The following is a 23,059-nucleotide window of genomic DNA, read 5'->3' as shown; positions in this document are numbered from 1 at the left end:
ATACATGAAATGCATAAGTGGTTTCCCCATAAGTATATGTTTTTGGCAAGTTCAGTTAGATCAAATTTAGAAATATAGCACCATTCATGAACTGGATTTCTTGTTCTTGTTTTAATTATGAAACATAAAAATATTTTAGAGTATTTATACGTGGTTAGTGGCATTCAATTTAGTCTACAATCAAAAGTGTTAAATTTCATAACATTTTGTAAATAATAATCCTGTGACTCAGGAATTCAGTAATCTGATATATAAATATTGAGCTTCTGATTCGAATATTATCACACTATTTCAATGGAATATAGCTTTAATGCAATTGCAGTGACAGAAGCTCATTTATTCTTTATTTTCTTCTAACTTGTAAGTTCCAAAACTATTACCAAAAGACGTTCTATTAGCTAATTTCATTTGTTTTTATCTAACAATATATTGTTTAATTAGCCACAACTACTAATATTCCAATTTGAGCTCCTAACTCCTTGTTTGTTTTTATCTTGGACTTTGTGATGGTACAACGTATAACTGAATGCGTGCATAGTAAATCCCATGGTTCAAACGACTGCCCTTCGTTATTTACTGAAATTGTACATCAAAGAACAAGTATGCTTCATATCAATTGAATAAAACCATTTGGGGTTGCATTATTGAATCCTATTTAGTTTTGAAGCTATGGATTGGTTACTGATTGATACAATGTCTACATACCAGAAATCCGAAAACTTGACTTTAAGATTTACAAATAATTACTAGTTTTTCATAAGGCATTATAATTGATTTTAGTTCAAAATTAAGATTGTTATGACCATTACTATTATTATTGTGACTGCCGTTAATAAACAATGAAATTCAATCAAACAAAAAGCAAAAGAAACGTGAAAAGCGAAAATCTAACCTGGCAATTGACAATGACATTTTTCTAATAACATTTCTTGCATGCAATCATGCATACAGCTAGCCCAGATTGATTGACTTGTACAATGTTGTTTATAAATCTATAATACAAAACATCAGACTTGAAAATGAAGAAACAAGTTACCTGGAAATATATTTTAAAAAATAAACCACACACAGATGATGCAACAAGGTGTAAGGGAAATTCTGAAAAGTACTAAGCAGAGATTTTCAAAATTCCAATACAAAAAGTCTCTACAATCGTTTGCTAAGCTAATACTAAAAGCTTTTGTTCTGAAACTTCTTGAAAGAACTAGAACAGGAAATAAAGGGACAATTAGAAAGACTAAACATGAGCATCATTTTTACTTGTAAGTTTTAAGATGAAAAACCATTTCAAAACATTTGAGTTTCAAGTTTTTCTTAACCTCATGATTTTCAACTTTTCACAGAATGTTATATAATTAACAATCTTAATCCATACACTACATATGCTGAAATTCATAGATTTTTTAATTGTATTGACGAGCGGAAATGAGGAAAAAGTTATACGATATTAAAAGTAGGTAATATTACAATTAAGATCATTGCCATTACTTTGGTTTTTACTTTTTTCTTTACATCTATTTACACTAGAATTAATTTCAGAAGAAGGGGGACTTTGTTTATATGATTTAACGTCGGTCTTTTTATTATTACTCTCATTATTATTGGCCATAGTTGTATTAATTCACTATGATTTACAGTATGTAGCTAACAATAATAATATTTATTTCAACATAATAGAAACATATCATAGAATGTTTTGAATGATTTTTATTAAACCTTAAGAAAAAATAATAAATCAAGAGAAACTACTCATTCTTGTTTTGCCCTAAAACAACAAGGAAAATTACAATTAATTCACTCTAATTCATCCATTTAAAGAAATTATATATATATATATATATATATATATATATATATATATATATATAAGGAGAGAGAGGTTTACTATGATTAACCTATAAGCACTCTATTAACTTTACAATGTGTATATCCATAATTGTATAATGTTGTAGTAAAACTTAAAATTAAAAAACAAGGTTAAAAAACGTTCATAGAAATTGATATGAATGAACCGGAATTTAATTTCAATAGAATGTCAAAAGAATATTAGTGATTTTTAATTTATTTTTATTAAAAAATCAGTCAACTTTACTAGAGAAATACATATATTATATTCTTCTACATCTCTTTGCTCTTTTCTTATAAAACCTAGTGTTGATGTAAGATTTAATGTTTACCTACATTTTTTTACTACTAGTAAGTATGTGTTTACTTTCTGTATCTTACTGTAGTAATCTAGTGATATTTTTCTCTGGTTTTATCCCATGTACAGGAAATCAGCTTATGTCTAATAGATTTCTACTAGATGTATAGATAGATATAGGAGAATCATAGTAGGCTTGTACAATATTGTATACACATAAACATATATTATGGTCAAAGAAATATGAATCCGGGTATATACCTCTACCTTTTGTTGCATCCTGACGATATAAAGACAAGAAACAGATGCTATGGTAACAAAGAAAAATGGTAGATACAAAAATGAGTGTACTGGAATTCTCTTACGTGTACAATAATTATATATATATATATATATATATATATATATGACTTATTTTAAGTGTGATGATAATTAATTAAGAAAAATAGAAATAATAACATTCTTTTTTCATCCAGTTTTTTCTTCATTACAAATACATAATTTACTTTACAGCCTTTTAGTGAAATATGAGTTTTAATTGTCTAATAGATTTTTCATTTTAATAGCAGCCTGTAAAAGTAGTTAATTTAATATTCTTATTAAGTTAACCCAGTCTTCATACAGTTTCAGCAGTACGAATGAAGCAAAAATAATCAAAATAATCAAAACCATACATTTTTGAGTTCTTGTTACTGCTTTAAATTATGTATTAATTTTATAGAAATAATAAAAAAACAATGTTATGATGATACTTTCAAACTCAATTTAAACAAACCAATAATGCTATATCCAAACGCAAAATTACTTCTCGTTACCCAACTTTACTACAGCCAACTTTAGAATTATTAACAGTGACTATTAAAATTGTATGATATTGATATCAGTTATAATCATTAAGTTTGACTATCTACCTTTAAAAATAATCGCCCATAAAATTATATTTATACTTCTTTGACAATTTGCCTAACATATTACATAATTAGAAAGACTAAAAAGATTGCTTTATAAAATGTAGTGATATCACAGTAAAACTATAAATCATGGACAAATAACAGATAATAAAAGAACGGTTCGTTTTAGTTCGATAGTCAGTATTTACTACCAACACTGTAACTACTTGCGAAAATGTTATTAAAAGCGATTTCAAACATCACTGAGAATGAAAACAAATTATATTAATCCAATGATGCATCATTTCGAAATTCTGAATATTTTCACAAAGTATTCATGCGACTAAAATCAAATAGACACACTTCGATCTGTTCTTCCACTTATTTTTCTCCAAAGCTTATTTCCCCCATTGATATTATCTGTTCAGACCCCAATGTTTGGTCACTCTTGGGGACCACAGAGTTTATCAGTTAGTTTGATATACATTCTTAGGCTTCGTACACTACAAAATAAACGTTCTTCAAAGCTCCAACAAGAATATTTAATCATTTATATTATCCTGACACGATACAGCTGTAATGTGTACTAAACTCTGAAACAGTTTGACATAAACAAATATAACTATTTTACACCAAATAATTCAGCGAATTCCAAAAGTTAAATATATTCCACCGTATTTCAGAAAATGATAGCTATATTAATGCAATTATAATATCCCACATCCTCCCAATCGTGTCAATAGGTTTAGTTAAGCAAATAATTTTTACATTTTAAACATCTCTTATACCAAAAAAAGCCTGAAACAATTTTTGTTACGAATGGTAGTACTATTTCTATTGACATAATGAGGCAAAACAAAGAATGAAATAAACGTCAGTAAATAATCCTGACTTTTGCTTGTAGTAAAACGAGAGGAGGAAAAAGCGAACAACAGGAACATATCGAAAAAAGACAGTTTATATATTTAGAAGAAATATGATTTACAGAATACAATTATAAGCTAAGAAATGAATTCTTAGTTCTCCATAACTAATATTAATAATATATGAAATAAATTCTTTTTTAGAGCATATGCATATTTCGATCATACGCAAGCTTCAAAACCTACATTTTATGAGACATTCGATAAACCATAACATACAAATCATAACATCCTGTATATGACCACTAAATATATGAATTATGCGACAGACAGTAAATTATGGAGTTCTTCATTTGTACGATGTTTCTTATTTCATTTTGAAGCAGTGCCTTATTCTCATTAAAAACAAAAAAATATGATATTTAGTTTTAACAACACATATGTGTAGAAGGGAATTAATCCGCTAATAAATTTAGGGAAGTTTATGAAAAAAATTGTTATTACGTCCAAAATTATGCTTTCAGATCTTTTACATGAAGTAAATATTTATGAATATCGTTGTGACATTTTTAGATAACCTAAGGGATAATACAGGTTGTAGAGCCGAATTCCACTGAGTTTCCTATTACACTATCATAATAAAATTGTGAAAAATGATGGACTGTAAAAAGAGGAACGATAATCGTCTGAAAAAATATGTAACCAAACTTACCCTAAGAAGTTTTCCCTAAATTATTCTTATCTTTGAAAACACGAGAAAACAAAAAAATTAATCCAGTCTTTCAAATATGCCGTATATATACATATATCGTAATAGAGAACTATTGTTTACCTCAACAACCTTAGCAATTAAAAAAGATTCCATTCTGAATCCAACTTAGTCACAGGTTAATTCAAAACGAACTGAAACTGGACGTTAGTTTCATCATATTCCAAGACATATCAACTGTCAGAAATGAAAGTAGATGTTCAATAGTAATAATCCTTGATAATCACACAGTTGTTCAAATCGTTTAGAAGTATAAAAATTAAAATAGTGGTTAAATATTGACATAAAATTCCATCTTAGAGCTTCTTCCGTACTTACTTATTACTTACGCCTGTTACTCATCGTGGAGGAGCACAAACCGCCCACTGGCACTCCCCATCAACCTCTGTCCTGGACAATCTTTTCCAGTTCTTTCCAGTTGTTGTTCATCCTTTACTCATCTGCTTGTATTTCCCGACGTAATGTGTTCTTTGGCCCTCCTCTTTTCCTCTTCCCTTCAGGATTACAAGTTAGGGCCTGCCTCGTGATGCAGTTTGGTGATTTCCGTGATGTATGTCCTGTTCCTTTCCAACTTCATTTCTTGATTTCCTCCTCAACTGAAACCTGGTTTGTTTCCTCCCATAGAATTGTGTTGCTGATGATATCCGACCAATGGATGTTGAGTATCTTGCGTAGACAGCTGTTTATAAATACTTGTATCATTTTGATGGAGGTGGTTGTAGTTCTCCAAGTTTCAGCTCCATACAGTAGGACTGTTTTGACTTTCGTATTAAAGATTATGACTTTGATTTTGATTGACAGTGGTTTTGAGTTCCATATGTTCTTCAATTGAAGGAATATGGCCCTTGTTTTGCCAATCCTCACCTTCACGTCTGCACCCAATCCTCCTTGTTCATCGATGATGATGCCCAGATACGTGAATGTTCCCACCTTTTGCAGAGTCTATCCATCAAGTGTGATTGGGTTGATGTTCTCTGTATCGTATTTGAGGATCTTGCTTTTTCACTTATGTTTGTTAAGGTCTACTGATACAGATGCTGCTAGTACATTAGTCGTCTTCATGTGCATTTGTTCGTGTGCATGGGATAGGAGGGCTAGGTCATCTGCGAAGTCCGGATCGTCTAATTGGCTCTGAGCTGTTCATTGTATGCCGTGTTTTCTCTCAGATGTCAAGGTCTTCACAACCCAGTCGATCACCAGAAGAAAGAGGAGGGTAAAGAGTAGGCAGCCTTGTCTGACTCCAGTCTTTACTTAGACTGCATTTGCCAGCCGTCCTCCATGCACGACTTTGCACTATAGTCCGTCGTATGAGTTCCGGATAATGTTGACAATCTTCCCAGTAATTCCATATTGTCGAAGAATTTTCTATATTGATTTCCTGTCCACACTGTCAAACGCCCTATCATATTCAAGGAAGTTGATGTATAGTGACGAGTTCCACTCAAGTGACTGTTCGACGATGATCCGTAGTGTCGCGATTCGGTATGTGCACGACCGATCCTTACGGAATCAAACCTGTTGATCTTGAAGTTGAGTGTCTACTGAGTCTTTCATCAGGTTCAGCGAAACTCTGTTGAAACGACCAATTTTCATAGGTACGTGGAATGTCCGGACAATGTGCGAGACCAGGAAGACCAGCTTCATCTGTGATATTCTAGAAATTAAGCTTTTGGGGATTAATATTTGCTTGTGCTTATTGTCCCCAATTGAACACTGACACTTTGAAACGAATCAAGTAAGTTAGCATATTTTACGGACACACATTGTAGTGAACAAAACACGAGTGGGGACAATCGAATGTATTTAACACAAAATCACAGGACTTGTTAATAAAATCTAACAATCATAAAGTAAATGCTTAATTTGCAAAATGTCCATCACTTGTCTCAAAATGACTCAGACTTCATTGTTCTTGCATTTTCATACAAGTTGCCTTCTGTTTCGACTTTTTACTGTTCGATCCTCTTGTCTCTCTGTTGCCAGACCTTCTGTTCACGACTAACATCATGTACTACCTATGTCAATATAAGTAGCACACACCACAACATCAATACAAATCATAACATATCCTTTAAAACATTTACCTGAAATGTATTTGTATACAAATCAAAGGAACGATATTCAAAGTATCACGGTTGTCTGAAGCGACAGTTATTCTTTTAGTTGAATAAACTGAATATATTATCACAAAATATTCAGAAGTATTCTGTAATTTCGCTAGAGGAATTTTTAAATACATATAAAACTAATGCATATGTTTCATCACAACAGCTTAAAACTAGAATATGCATCCAAGTAACAGTTGGATCCACATTGCTAACATGACTAAATATTTCCTTTATTCAGTATTTGAACACTTTAGTTTGGAGAATCTGCCATCTATTAACCTTAAAAGTGGTTTATTTAATTCTTCCTACCCAAAAGAACTTGCTCCATACTCACTAAGAATCTCATAATAAATAAATCAATTTAGCCAGACTTTCCTTAAGGTTAAAAAGAGAAAAAGTGGAAATACATTTTGAAATGTTAATCAGTGCATGTCAGTATTTAACTAACACTAAACATTAATACACGTTAGTGTTTGCTTAAAACCCTAGCTGCTTTCAATGAAGCTATTTATAACATTTGGAATTATTGTCTTCATTCAAATAACTCAAAGCCGAATGCTGATTCTCATTTAGCATTTTCGTTTACGTTCAGTTTACTTCTTACTTTCACTTATCTCAAGTTATAAATATACATGATATTTTTTAGACAAATAGTATTTTATTTATAATACCATACATATCATTCAATAGAGAACACCTATACCAGTTATTTCTAATATTTTTAAACTAATAATACCAGTAATTGTCATTTTGTTTTCAACCAAACGTATACGATTCTAATTTAGATTAATTGAATTATGACATATTATTACAGCAAAAAACTAGATGGAATTAACTTAATCCATTAATCATTGGTTTATGAATTAAATAACCAACTAAATGTTTGTTTTTTTACTTTGAAATCATTTATCAATCAATAAAGACTTACAAATATTATTGTTGGGCTTTATAAAACTAAAGCAATTCTTATTAAGTAAGCAAGAAGGATGAAACATAACTTGTACTTATAAAATAATATATTTATGGCTACAAACCAGGATGACGTCTATTGCTTTATTGTCCCATCCAAAATAAGTAAATTATTGTTCAACTATTAAAAAAATACTAGGAAATTAAATAACAGTGACTATAATTCATTTTTGTATTGTTTGTTTAAATCTTCTTATTGATGTTCAGGATTGTGATTGATCAGTCGCTTATTGGCATGTGTACATCGTGTTTTAATACTCTTGATACTGCCTTAGATCACAAGCACTATAAGCAAAGATGGATTGTGTCTATCTAGACTCAGTAGCTAAGTGGATAACGCGGTGGCATTTGAAGAGGACGGTACTGGATCCGAGTCCTGGAGAAGACATGAACTCTGGGATGGAGGTACATCCAACTGACAAGTTTCAAATAGGACGAAACGACCGTTCTGAATTCCAATGCTAGCTACCACTAATCTCTGCTTATAATATCAGTGACCTTGTTTATTTCAACCAGATGTGGAATAATAAATAAAAATTTTAAATGTGAACATTTAACCTATTCCTATACAAAGATTAATAGATCATTGTGGAATAGAAGTTCTTTTGAAACTGATTTATTCACTATACAAAACTAATCTTTTATTTATATCTACAAATTTTATGAAAAAAATGCACAGAAATTATGCTCTTAGACCTAGTGGTAAACAATATTAATGAGTATCATAAAGGTAATACTAAAGTGTGTAACTGTATTGTTCCTCATATTGTTTTGCCAAAAGTTTCATTCCTTAATATTTTATATGCCTCATAAATTTTTTAAGAGTTTGAACGCGAGCTGTTAAGCAATTTTAATATGAAATGAAGAATTCGAAAGTTTTTATTTTTAATACATCACCTATCTGCTAAGATAATTATCATAAATAAGTTAATTATTTTCTCGACGAAATATTCCTACAGAAGATTGATCCTAGTCAAAAGTTTGGATATTTCCTAATTTTACATATACAACTATTATTTTTATTAAATAGAATATTTATATACGTGGAAAGTAGCAAGAGCACTCTAAAAACTTGTTTCTTACAGTTAAATTTGTTCTTTGAAACTATTTCAAAAATCAACAGAAATGTACGGCTCAAGAAACGAAACATTCTGGAGTAATAAATTTTTTAAGTGGGATAGTTTCAAAAGCATCGTAAAGATTAAGTTCTATGAAAGATAATACAATAATTAATCAATTATGTTCATAAAAATCCTAAAGCATCATGTAGTTTAACAAAACATTATTCACCTTTTTAAGGCCAACTGCACGTAACATAGTATGAAATGTTGGACCAGCATAAACAGCAGTTGGTATTAATGCCCATAAGGAATCACCATATCCATGTAGTAAAATGCGAAAGCCAATGAATCCTTGATTCGGTACCAAATAATCGTAACTTTGTGGATCTAACACTAATTGAATTTCGTCTATGCCTAGAGATCGAGAAATTAAATTTTTTTATTACAATAGTGTTAAAAGACTAAGCATAAAATGTATCATCCTTGATTGTTTTAGATGCATAATTCTTACCTTTAATGTGTTTGCAATTCAACGAAACAGAGATATAAAAGTTGTCTGAAATTTAATCGAATCAGCTGCGGAAATAATACAAACTGGAAAGATTTTCAAAGCATTTCCTTAGAAAGAATTGATTGAAGATTATAGTGTAAGCAGATTAAAAGGTATTTGTAACCTGGAAACAAGATTTTTTTATAAATAATGTGAATAAGATCTCAACGTTGTCACGTAGTCATCCTATTTTTGTTATAGGCTTCAGAGTTTGAAGTAAACTACCTTTAACATATTCATGATGGGTGGCTCATAATGTTTTTTGATAAACTTATAGCTTTACGTGTTATTATGCTGTTTAACTTCATTAATCTCCAACCCTTATCGCAAAAAGACCACTAAGTTTTGTTACATTCTCATAAATGAGTGACATTATGTATCACATTTGCAAAGTAATTTTTCAATAGTTTGTTTGGTTTGAATTTTATTAATTTATTAATTTAATAATTTTATTATTTATTTAAGTGATACCTGTAAACGTAAAGCGGGGAAACATATTTTTTCTAGAATAATTCCAGTAGTTAGTACTCGTCAAATTCAACTCAGTTACTTTGTACTAATAAGGATGATGTTTTATAACAAATAAAACTAATCATTTAAAACACGACAATAGATAGGAGGGACACATATTTATGGCGAGAAGTTACTGAGTATTTACACAATACGAATTCACAGCTTTCAATCGCACATTTGCATCTTTCTGTGTGTTCTGTAACCTGCACTGTCAACGCCGTGCTTTCAATGTATTGGAACGCTAAACACTACTTACAAACATCCTTGTCAGTAGCGCCCACTACAGTAACACTATTATTAGTTTGTTTCCCTACAATAACTTAAACCTTAAAATAATGACAGGCAAACCTATTCTATTAATAAATGAGAGTTCATAAAGCAATAGGTTTACGGAACTGTGTTTACAGCTTATAGTTATCGTTATCACTAGGTGACGATCGTACCCTACTGTAAATAAGATGAAATCGAAATATGTAGATCTCTGAACTTCTAGATCTGAGGTTTCACTAAACAATTTTTAGCATACTGAGTGTGCAATGCAGACGAATCGTATTTCCAAGTAAAGCATGCTTCCACTTCTTTCTTAACCATGATAAATAAGGCCAAGCTATAAATATTAAGAAGATAGATTGAAGTTTAACATAATATCATGAAGACCGATTCAGTTGATAATTAACGCAATCATAATAACATGCCTTGTTGTGATCACCTGTTTCCGAATAAATTTTACTCCTTTCTGTTTATCATGTATGATAATTATTTTACCTAAAGTGATTCATATACAGGTGCTACACCGTGATCACTCGATTCATGAAACGATTGGATTTACCAGAAGTTTATCAGGAAATACACTTTTTTATACAAGATAGTATTTAGTTCAGCCAAATGTTCTTTTCCTGTCCTTTTGTGACCAACAATAACAAAGTCCTCATGAATTCAGTGAAAGACTAGAATATTTTCAAATGGATTCTTAAAGAATTCATTAAAAATGAGGGTTTTGTGGATATTGTAGTAATTTAATATTCTAATTCATGAGTCAATTAAAGCCAGACCACCATGGAAAACCTGAAAGCACTGGACGGTCGTTTTTTCCTAGTAAGGGACCCCTTAGCAGTGTATATCCACGACCCTGCTCAAGGAATTCCAACCCAGGGCCTTCGATCTCGTGCGCGAACGCTTAACCTCCAAACCACCGAGCCGGAATCCGACAGTATCGATGTCTAACGTCAACCAATCCACGAAATTACGCCACCATCCACCATCATTGAAGACAATGGTGGACGGTTAGAGTTATACATTAACACCAATGGATGGCAGCTCAGTGATCTAGAGGTTAAGCGTTCGCGTGAGAGACCGAGGGTTCTGGGTTCTTATTCCACGAGCGGGATTGTGGATATACACTGCTAAGGGGTCCCTTACTAGGACAAAACGACCGTCCAGTGCTTTCAGGTTTTCCATGGTGGTCTGGCTTTAATTGACTCATGAATTCAGCCATTAAATTCATTTAAATTCGCTTATTTGACGCAAGAGGAGTAACTGATTTATATAAAGCGAAAGTCTCATGAATATTCGACAAACTAGAATTATTTACTAAATGTAAGTATTTAAGAAAGTTCGCATGGAGAACATTTAATTGACTTTAGAAAAATTCATGTTAGTCAGTTAAATACTGATTTCTGTTTAAAATAATTCCTAACCAATAGCAAAACAATCCCCAAGAAATCACTTTACTTTATATTCTCCCGAAAATATCACTTATTACTTCTGTTTAATTAAAACATTGAACATCTATGACTGACTGGTTATTTTTGCATATAGAAATTTTCTAAGAGTTGTGATTAGTCTTGACCATTCTTCATAATACAATTTGCAATATAGGCATAGTGAAATAAAGTAGCTGTTGATATAAACCTCCTTCAAAACCATTCATCTACAAAGTGATAAGGTCACTATATAGTAAGCATTACTCAATTTAATAAAATCATAGTGTTTTGACTAAAAGCTATCTATCAATCCTATGGTGACACGTATCATTTGAACTCGGAAATTTTTGGAGGAAAGAATACTTAGTAAATACAGCTTCAAGTAATTGGTATGAATTGATAATTTAAAGTCTACCGATTATTGACCTTATTTTTGAGCCATAACTCCTTCAAAAACCTACCAAGCTGGTTTTGACTTAGCGAAGTTATGTTACTGATTTTTTTCTTATGAAACAGTATTTTAAGCACAAATCTAATTTTATCAAGCATATAGGTTGATATTTTTTCCTCTACTATTATTTGTCTTTATTACCTGAACTCAGATAATCAGAATAAACTAGGAACATTTGTGAAACACTGGTTTGAGGAAATAAGCAAACTATTAGAACTACTAATAGAGTCTAATATAGAACAAATGAAGGTAATGAGAAAAATCTGTATACTTGCCTATAGTATTTGTAATAGTAATAACTGTTGTGATTAATGTATGAACTACAAATTTGTTACAATTTACTGTTTAGTAAAAGAGAGAGATTTCAAAACCTGTTGATGATATCACATCGTTTGTTTGAGACCAGGTGAACCGTGCTCAACGAAACAAAACGTCTTAGATTTTCACAGTTACTACTGATTGTTGTCGTAATTTGTTTAACAGTAAAACGTTTGTTCGGTGTTGTGTTATAATAACTGATGTTTTCGTAGATTTCTTTTTCCAAATCAATTATGAAAAATAAAACAAATACAACTGAATGATAGGAAACCGAGCAAGCTAGTCAAGTTGTACCGATTATCCATATATTTACTTTATGTAATCATTCTCTATGTTAACTTGTACATTGTTTAGTCCTTTGTGTTATTAAAAGAACTGATCATAAGGGTGAACACAAAATTGTCTAATTTAAAACTTGTAGGCGAATAATTTCGAGATTAAACTACGAAGACTGATTGGTGCATTTATTTATTCCGAACTTTGTGCTACAATTTCGACGACTGGTTTGTTTATTTCATGCTAAAAACCTGGATAATAATAATGTGAAATGGACTGTACACTGACGAAGATAATTAGAGAATTTATTAAGATACCAGTTTTACAAACAATATGAGGGTAAATGTGTTCAGTTAGATTGGATGCTGTAAATCTGTATGGCGAGTTTGGTCTATTAAGCTTTTTCATATATATGGCCTATACTTTTATATGAAGATCATTATGTGAATGAACAATGAAACATCCCTGTCTTTAAATTTTGTTAGCTTTATAAAGTGATTTCAGTTCAGTAGTTAATCATTTCCATAAAAAATGGGTGTTTTCTAGTTACTCCATACCATTCCTTATCAAATTTGCTTAATATCTGTTAGAGCATTACATTCATTGAATAAACAGTATACGTATGTTATTCAGGCTAATCAATACAAACAACTACCTAATGGTCATCAATCATTATTATAAATTTTGATACACTGTTCTATTGAAATTATAGAACTCAAAGGCAAATAAACTTATTCCTTACTACTGCTTATTCATTTTCCTTCCCAAAAAGTAACTTTTAGATGTTAGTTTTTTAACCGATTACCTAATTTTACTAATAAAATTAATTTAGTTACAACACTTTTAAGCGATATAAATTTATAATGAAATAATGTAAAGTAGTTTGTTTTGTTCGTACTATATGCAATGAAATTATGTTCTAGTTCAACACACAACTTGCTGCAAAAAATATTGTTCAAATCGGTGAAATGGCATAATTTAACTGATCATATCAATCTGTTTTTTGATAGTTAAAAAATAATCTTGCGGTCAAAAATGCCTTACGCAAATCATCTTGGTATTAATCGGCAATAATTTGATTTATTGACGTTGTAATATAAATATGATTCTCTACTCATGCTTATTTTTCTAAGAACCATGAATAACCAAATAGCCATATTCACGACAAACTCTAGTATCCCTTCGTATTTTTCCTAGAAGAGTTGTGCTTATAATCTAATTACGCAGTTTTCTGTATCAATATTATTACATTTATTTTAATACTTAATTATTTGTTTGACTATATCAACAGAAAGGTTACGCAATTAATCATGCTGTATAGATCATGTTCTGTTGCCGGAACTGTGATATATTTCCAGTCTTTGCAGTTTTAAAATATTATCACTTTTTCTTATAAAAGGTAGACTATTCACCATAAATAAATATTCAAAATACTCCATAACCCAACAGTAATAAAAATTCTAGTCGTACAAACCTACTTATTATTGATTAAAGTATGTACTGGCTTCTTACTAATAAAACAGAACCAGTAATATTAGTTCTATCAAATCACGCTATTAATTTGTATTTTTATTGTCGATACAGACTACAACAATTTGTTCTCATCTTTAGGACTTTTTTGTGAAAATTAAACCCTATCTTTGTTTTCACAGTTTTTTATCATTCACTTGTTTTCATTGTTTAATGCCGTCTATGTGGTCTGATGTAGTGTATAATGAATGTGAAATTCTAAATGATTTATGGATATTCCAATTCATAAATAAGTAAATAAATAAATGTATCAGTTCGTCTATTAGTAATAATAATCACTACTATTATCTTTATTGTACAATTGAACTGTTATGATTGTTGCATAATGATTAAAGTTCTCTACAAGAATGTTTTCTCAAAGTTTATCAGTCTTTTTACTTACAAAAAACAACTTTTTTAATAATATTATTATTGCTCTAGGCATATTTTTGGAAATGAATAAATTTCATCAGTGCATTTTAGGTAAAATTGACCAATCAAGTGTTTCACTGTAGCTAAATTGTTTATAATTAATGTTTAAAGAAAGGCATATTACCATTATAGTTAGTATATTTCTGTGAATGACAACTATTACCAAATACTGTTGTATGCTTACTTTCACTAAGTCAACGTTTAACTAAGAAGCTAACAACAGCATTGAAAAATTACATTAATTCCAGTCCCATATTAAAAATAATGTAACATTACTGGTTGTTTGTTCATATTGGTAAAGATAGTGTTTTTTTATAACTATATGAAAGAAGAACGAAATTTTTAACAAATTCTCTCTTGATATGTATAGTAAATATCATGTAGACTTGCATTAGTACTCCATATCCCTGAATGCGGTAGTTATTTTTCAGGTTTTCAATTGAAAAGAATAATAGTTCTTTTTAAAGGATAGATATAGTGTGGGTGAAAAATAATGATCGGTCATAAACAGAGGATTTCGGTAACTTGAACAATGCTGACCATACGTTCATATGAAATTAAGTACAGAAATTTGAAAGCATACTTTTATTCTTGCTTTCTAAAACCAATTAAAGACAAACAAATGGCTATTTGAATGTCTTGTGAATACATGTAAACTATAGGGAGCGAAATTTTAATCATGTGAAAGTGAATACTCGAAAGTGATAATTCTCGTGTTAACTTACCGGTTAAATCGCCAGCTAGCGTATAACAAGCGCCATTCGGTAGAATGCTCTTTGTAAAATTCAGTACGGAACAATGTCTTTGACCAACTTTACAGCTAATTGAAACGATAATATACATTAACTTTATAGATGATTATTTATGATTTATTTATGTAACAACTTTTAATAATAGAAAAACGTATATGAACAGTATCCAAGTGACTAAATACTTTATACAAGATTATTCTAAGACTGTTGAAAAAAGAGCTTACCAAGATTTAAGTTTCTTTTAAATAACCTTTAATTCAATAATAATTATTTTATTTTGGCTGAAATCATGAATCCATCAATGTTAGACCACCACTGAAAGCCTGGAAGCACTAGACGACAATGGAAGATGGCTACGCAATATCGTGGATTAGTTTGAGTTAGACATTAACACAGATGGATCCCGGCTCAGTGTTCTAGAGATTAGGCATTCTCGTGCGCGACCGAGGGCTCTGAGTTCGATCCCCGCCGGTGGGATAGTGAATATGCACTACTGAGCAGCCCCTTACTAGAACGAAACGGCCTTCCAATGCTTCCAGGTTTTCAATGTTGGTCTAACATCAACCGACTTATGATCCCGACCAAAACTTAACAATCTCCAAAACTATATTGTTAGTTCTCTTGTTTGTTAAAAAATTTGAAACAACTAGTCATTTTGACAACTTTCGATAATGCAATGAGAAGACGAAGGTTATCAGGATTATGTAGTTTATCTACGCAATACATTCCGAACAATCTGATCACATATAGACTTGTTAGGACATTTTTATATGAAAAATAAAAGGTCAACCAGACAAACTAAATGCTAAGTGGAAACAAATATTAATAATGTACATAAAAACAATGAGAAAACCATGCTGGATAATAAATCAGTATTATCAGGGTAGGTTAAGAGTAAGAACAAATCGCTCCCCCCTATGTACGCACATATATGTAAATTTATAGACACAATCGCTTACGTTCTGTTTGGGTTTTTGGTGAAACATAGACCTTGCTTTTTGAATAATGACGAGTTGGGTTGCATAAAATGTCCTATCGATGGCTAATTTAAATCTCCATTTCAACACGAGGCTATTTGATTCGAATACATTACACAACCCTGATAACCTTCGTCTCCTTATTACATTATCGCAACTTAAAATTCTGATCTGAAGCAATTAAAACCGATCTATATGCACTTAAGACTGAAAAACTTAATCCGACCCAAAATTTCAGTATGCTAACAAATAAATAAATAATTGCGAGCACTTTACCAGAACATAATGATACTCAGCACTGAATTTTTCATTTTTTAATAATAGTAAAGCCTGAGAATTTCGGATTCATAGAGATTCTAAGTATTTGTTGTTAAATATGACCCCAGGAATAAAAGATAGACACAGAACTGCATGCATGAAAGTTCAAAACTCTAGACAACTTAAAATATGTAAATAAGAAAGCCTTTTTAGTGTTATTTGATATATACAATGCAAAATGTCTTACAAAATATCTGTTTAGCTTTTGTAGTTAAGACTGTCTCGATAGATATCGCTAAACCAGCATATATACCTCAGTTTAACGTGAATAATAATAATGATTATATATATGGCCGAATTAAAAAAATTACCGACACATACCATATCATCTCAAAAAACCATTAATGCGACATGCACAAACACTTCATAATCGATTTGGCGAGTGGACAAAATACTAATAACCATATTGTTTACCCCATATCATTTCTATGACTTCCTGCAAAACAAAATTTTCCATGTATCCGAATAACATGAAGACACAATCATCCTTTAAACATTTATGTTTTATTTTAATATGGTACTTTTTGGTAGTACTGGTCGTGTTCAAAGTTTTTCCCTATAACTCAAAAATGTTAATAACCTAATAAGTACGACTACTAGCATTATAAAAAGGTAAATGCTTCACAGTCAATGATTAAAGTTCGTTAAATAGCAGACAAAGTGCTCCACATTCTTCCTTTCCTATATGCTTTCAACGGAGATAAAATTTTACAATACTAAATCTTTGATGCCCAAAATTAGATCATTTGATTCAGAGAACAAGTGTAACGTGTGACCATTTTAGAAATCAAATAAATGTTCCTATAGAATAGAAGGAATTGTTGTAATAGGATTTCAAAACCATTATTGAATACGTATATGGATATGTATATGTGTATGTCCACTTGCTGTGCAGTAGAATTCAATTGTCTTAAGTCATAGAAATTGTTCAAATCCTTCAGGAAAGTAATTTTATAAAACAAGTGAAAAATACACGAACAAAATTTAATTGGTCTTGACAATAACCAAGTCAAATTTCCTTCTTTAAACGATGTAGGCCATGTCATTATAATGAATAAATTTTCATTTCATTCCCTTCAAATCAAGTCTAATATTTAACTCACTTTATTACCCATTATTATTACCTTGACCATATTTTTTTTAAATAATCAAAATATATTTTGATTTCCGAACATATATTAAAGCAAGTCAAGAAGCAAAGCTAACGCAAATTTAAAGATTCACTAAACCACCTAAGTGTCATTATAATGGTTCATGGGTATATTCAATTATGCGATCAAAGCCCTTCAAAAATAAAATAATAAATAAAGCCCTTCTAAAACAGTGACGATCAGTGATATTTACTTTTTTAGTGCTGTCTGTAGCTTTTTTCTCGTTACATTTGTTGTTCTTGGCTTCATTAACTTGTATTTTAACTATGATGCTATAGATCTTTAATGTTTACGATGTGATGACTTTGGATGTGTTAATACACCCTTGTTAAATAATTTCAACGTGTCTCAAAAAGGTCACAAAATATAATTATTGGTACTTTATACGATGAATAGTCATCTAAATTAGCTGGAAAAGTTTGCTTTTATCCACTGGAAGGACTGTCTATTTATAATTAGTCTCGCTTCGCTTTGGAAAATATCACCAATATATTTCCACCAGAACAATAATTCGACTGAACTAAAAAACCACTACAGTTGAGTTTGTTTAACCACCCATCAAAAACGTCCTGACATAATCATCTACCAGAAAAGGTTTATAATAAATAAAACCCTTTAAGATCCAGTGTATATCACATGAAATAATTTCGAAGAATTATAATGCCGAAATTTGTGTTCCATAGTACATATTATACATATTATACATACGATATCGTCAATAATTATAGTATATTTGGGAACGAGAAAGTTGATTACTGTAGTGGACACTTATCTATTGGACATCGTTTATGCTTCGACATACTTTACCTTCTTAACATTTGATCTATCTGATGAGATGCTTTCTCCATGAGCTTGAAAATTGGCACTTTAAGTTTGCTTTCCGGGAGGTTTTCACTTGAACGTCCTTGAAAAGCATCCGAGAAAATTTCATAATCAACACCACGATCCTGAGACTCAGCTGACTGAATATTGTACAGTTTAGTTCCCCTTAATTAAAAAGATGTAATTTAATGTTAGAAAGAACCATTGGAACATTTTTTACAGAACCCAGTTTATACATTAGGTTTATGAAAAAGTTATCATTTAGAGGTGAGTAAATTCTATAATGCTGAAAATTTCATAAAATACTTGATAAACAACCAAGCCGCCATATTTGTTGTTTTAAATCAGTCTTGCATTTAGATCATCAGCGTACATTAGTTATAAATCCTATTTTAGGATACATAAATTTTACGTGCTTGAGAACTGACTGTTGCATACTTACGAAACCAGTCATCACCAGTTCATTCATAAAAGTTATCGAAACATTTGCGATGCATCGTGATATTGGAAAGCACACGAAAGATTAATGTTTAGATCTGGTACACAGATGTAGTCCTCATTTTCTTTTGTACAGAGCATAAAGATTATAAGTTTGATCAACTTTGAATGGCTTTTCTGGCAATATTAAAAATAGTTTATTCTTTCACAAACATAAAGCAACATATTCACTAAAAATACAGTTCTAACAACGATCAATGTATAAATGGTAACTCATTACTTTATATCATTCAAAAAACCCAAAGAACTACATTTATAACCTTTTAATAAGTGGTCATGCTTTCAACCATATCAGTCAGTCAGCAACAACGTAGAACTTCATACATACGTACATCAGTTCAAGTTGCCATACCACATTAGCACAGAGACACAATTTTCAATTCAAATCCTGTAGTAGTAGAGGCGGTAACAGTATAAGCAGTAATTGGAAAGATTACGGATTGAGTTTGTTATTCAAGGAGCATAATCTCGTGAAATAAATTTGGAAAGAGGAAAAAAGGAACATGAAAAGTTCAGAATAGAATTTCCAGGAACACAAAGGGTGTGGTGCGTGCTACTTATATTGACATAAGTAGTATATAACGCGAGTCAGGAATGTAATGTCTGGAAGCAGAAGATTTGGAAGATCAGGAAAGGAAGAACGGGGATAGAAATCCAAGAGCAATAAAGTCCGAGACAATTATTGAACATTTTGCAGATTAGATATTATATTATGGTTTTTTCTATTTTACCAATTAACTCTGTAATGTGCAAAATATGATTCGGTTGTCCTCAACTGTGTTCTCCTTCACTACAAGAGTGGATGCATCTGAGCCATAACAAACGATTTTGAGCCATGTCATTCAAGGTTTCTAACCATCGGTTTCTATCATCTCGCGGATCCCAACCAGGTAGTCTAAACCTAGCAACGTGGCTCAGTCCACTTGTCAGTGACTTCATAATTTTGTGCCATGTTTTGGACTGGCCGCACTTTGTTTTCTTCTAATCTGATTCTACATCATAAAACATCGCACGTCGTGGTAGTCAGTGGTTGGGCATGCGTAACACATGTCCCAGCCATCTCAACTGATGAAGTTTTACTACTTCATAAATTGATTTGCCATCCTTACCTAGTACCCGTTTCCTAACAACTCCATTACTTACTCAGTGGTCCCAGGATATAAGAGCAATGTTTCGAAGACACCTATGATCAAATACTAGTAACCCACAAATATCCTCTACTCTTACTGGCCATGTTTCACTGCCATAATGCAGGACGGAACGAACTGCTGCGCAGTAAATCGGTCCTTTGGTTGATAGATGGATATCTTGCCCACGCCATAAGTGACGCAAGTTGGCAAAAGCTAGTCGAGCCTTCTGTATCCGTACTGAGATTTCGTCACACACCAGACCACAAGGGCTGATGAGACTTCCAAGAGAAGTGAAGCGGTCGACACGCTCAACTACTTCACTCCTTATCATTAATTCAGGTATCGATGCAGCCCAATCCTGAAGTAGCATTTTGCATTTCGAGGGGAAGAATCGCATCCCGAACATGCTTGTATCGTTGCTTATGATGGTCAGAAGACTCTACAATTTGTCAGCGTCTTCACCAAAAAAACTATATCATCGGTTTATTCTAAGTCAACAATTGAATCTCCCGGTAAGTGTTCAACTCCTAGAAATTTAGATGAGGAAAATGTAACCTCTAAAAGCACTTCAACGACAAAGTTAAACAAGAATGGAGAGAGTGAACTACCTTGACGAACACCACTGGAGGTAGTCAATTGTGATGATAGTTCGTCATAAGCTCTCACTCGACCAGCTGAGTTTAAGTAGAGAGCGTGTATAAGGTTTGTGCACTTCTGAGGTACTCCTTACAGTGACAAACACTGCCATAGAACCTCACGATCATTCATATAGTTCCACGTTTAAGCTTTGCGAATAATTTCAGTCATTTGTTTTCAGCGTTTAATAACTAAAAAATTAGGTCTTATAAGAACTGTTTTGCCTCGCTGTCAAAATTGCTGCAAAGCTTTACATATCACGACTGATCTATGAATACTTCTAGCACTCGGCTATCAAAAAGATTAATTTTGTCTATTATACTCACTGTATTCTTGCTTCTTATGTGATATTAGAGTGTTTCTTTGTAAACTTAAGGGAAGTCTATTATTTTCTGGCAGTTTTTGAGAACATTTAAAAATTATTTAGTATCAGGTATTATTTAAGTGTGAAACAACTTCTGTGTAGGGTTTATTCAGATCGCTCATTTAAATCTCAAATTATTTTATGGATTTACAGAAACAAATCCACTTACCTTGCTGGATTAATATTACAGATACTGATCAAAGGAAATGGCAAATTACTTTGATGATCCTCATAAGCTGAAATAATCATTTTTGATGCCAAACTGTCGTAATGCTTCAACCAAACATGTACTCGATAAGTGATCAAGCAAGCTACTGATATGCACAGCAAAAGACAGATTAGTCTAATTGGAAAAAAAATATTTCCTTTACTATTAAGCGCAACATCGTAGCACTTGTCTCGAACAATTTTATAGTGCCCACACAGAATTTGGAGTTAACGAAATACAAATAAAAAACGCATAAGCCATTTTTTCAAGTGTCATTTACATTAAATTCCTATGAGCACATTACTTTAGCAATGTTATTAATAAAATCTAAACTGTAATGATTATTGTTTCAGGTATCAATTTTGTACGGAGATATCCTGAATGTTTGTAGCCCATAAACAACTTTTGTTAGTGCAAAACGAAGTCCATTGAACAAACACAACGTGAAGACCTTCTAGTTATTAACATCACTGCCTTTAGCCGAACAGTAATAAGCATTACTGTCTGGTACTTTGTTATAGCTGCGTATAGCCAGCGATTCGCATACATTACAATGACATTAACAAGCAGTTTGTAAACAGGCAATAAATTAATTAATCATGCATTTTTATGACGTTTTCAACGAACTCTATGTGTTTTATTCCCAGTGTACCACCACTTTTATATATCGCCGATGACTTTTTACCATCCATTTCAAAAGTAATAGCTTTCAACATTTCGAATTCAATTTTTTCCTACAAAAGAGTTTGCAGATCACTCACACAAACTAATAATAAATAAAATAATCAGTTAATAAACAAAGTCCTTCTTTGACTGCCTATTCGCCCTGATAAAAAGGTTTAAAAAGTAAACAAACTACCCTATATAATCGTATGACCAATATATCGTCTTAATTAACTAAAATACCATGTATTACACTTTATTTTATGGCACGTTTACCATTATCGATTGTGTGTGTTGTTGTATAAGAGACAACGATAATTATTATGGCAACAAATTTTAAGACACATATTTGCAGAATTGATGCAAACATTGAAACATTCAATATAAATCACCCATCATATAAGAATACGTTTCTACATAAAAACTAAAAATTTATATTCTGGAATGCAGAATAAGCAATGCTTAAAAATGAGTCAACGGTACTTTAAATTTGCCATAAATAGTCATTGTAATGATTACTATTCGGTTACAAATAAGATTTTTTGAAGTACAAATAGAAGAAAAAGCTGAAAAAGCCATCGGAGATAACCCTTAATAATTACTTCTTGGCTCCAACTGATGTCCACTTGGGGCAGCAGTGAATATTCATCATATATATTAAAACACGCGCAAATATAAGTGAAAGTACAGATGCAACAGTTGTATTAAACAATCAATACTGAACCAGGCAAACTAAACACTAAGCAAGATAAATTATTTAAAAATACAACGTCAACATTTGATCGCTTGGTCAATTAAATGCTGAATGCATTTGGCCGCTGTTATTGAGCTGATACTTAACTAAGTTTTGGGAACTCCATCTGGGAAATATTAAGTGTTTTAGACATGGATCCTCTGGAAAACCGAAGTTGAACAATATAATATGCTACTTATAACTGTATACAGAGTACCTAGCCTAATTTCTGTTCACACAAATACGCTCTTT

The 23,059-nt window shown here is 31.5% G+C and overlaps 1 protein-coding gene across 2 annotated transcripts in view; it reads right to left on the bottom strand.

The window, feature by feature from the left end:
* Positions 1–23,059, bottom strand: part of ASIC4_3 (acid-sensing (proton-gated) ion channel) — a 49,405-nt gene extending 26,346 nt beyond the window's left edge. For both annotated transcript variants that reach the window (XM_035729433.2, XM_051215909.1), the window contains exons 1-6: positions 22,677–23,059; positions 21,373–21,546; positions 18,561–18,740; positions 15,281–15,375; positions 9,033–9,217; positions 893–992 (exon numbers count right to left, since the gene is read on the bottom strand). In XM_035729433.2, coding sequence (XP_035586534.1) covers positions 893–992; positions 9,033–9,217; positions 15,281–15,375; positions 18,561–18,740; positions 21,373–21,546; positions 22,677–22,726 — 784 coding nt within the window. In that variant the 5' untranslated portion in view covers positions 22,727–23,059. The remainder of the gene's footprint in view (positions 1–892; positions 993–9,032; positions 9,218–15,280; positions 15,376–18,560; positions 18,741–21,372; positions 21,547–22,676) is intronic.

Source organism: Schistosoma haematobium, chromosome 4, assembly GCF_000699445.3.
Source record: "Schistosoma haematobium chromosome 4, whole genome shotgun sequence".
NCBI lineage: Eukaryota > Metazoa > Platyhelminthes > Trematoda > Strigeidida > Schistosomatidae > Schistosoma > Schistosoma haematobium.
This window is presented reverse-complemented; position numbering and strand designations above follow the sequence as displayed.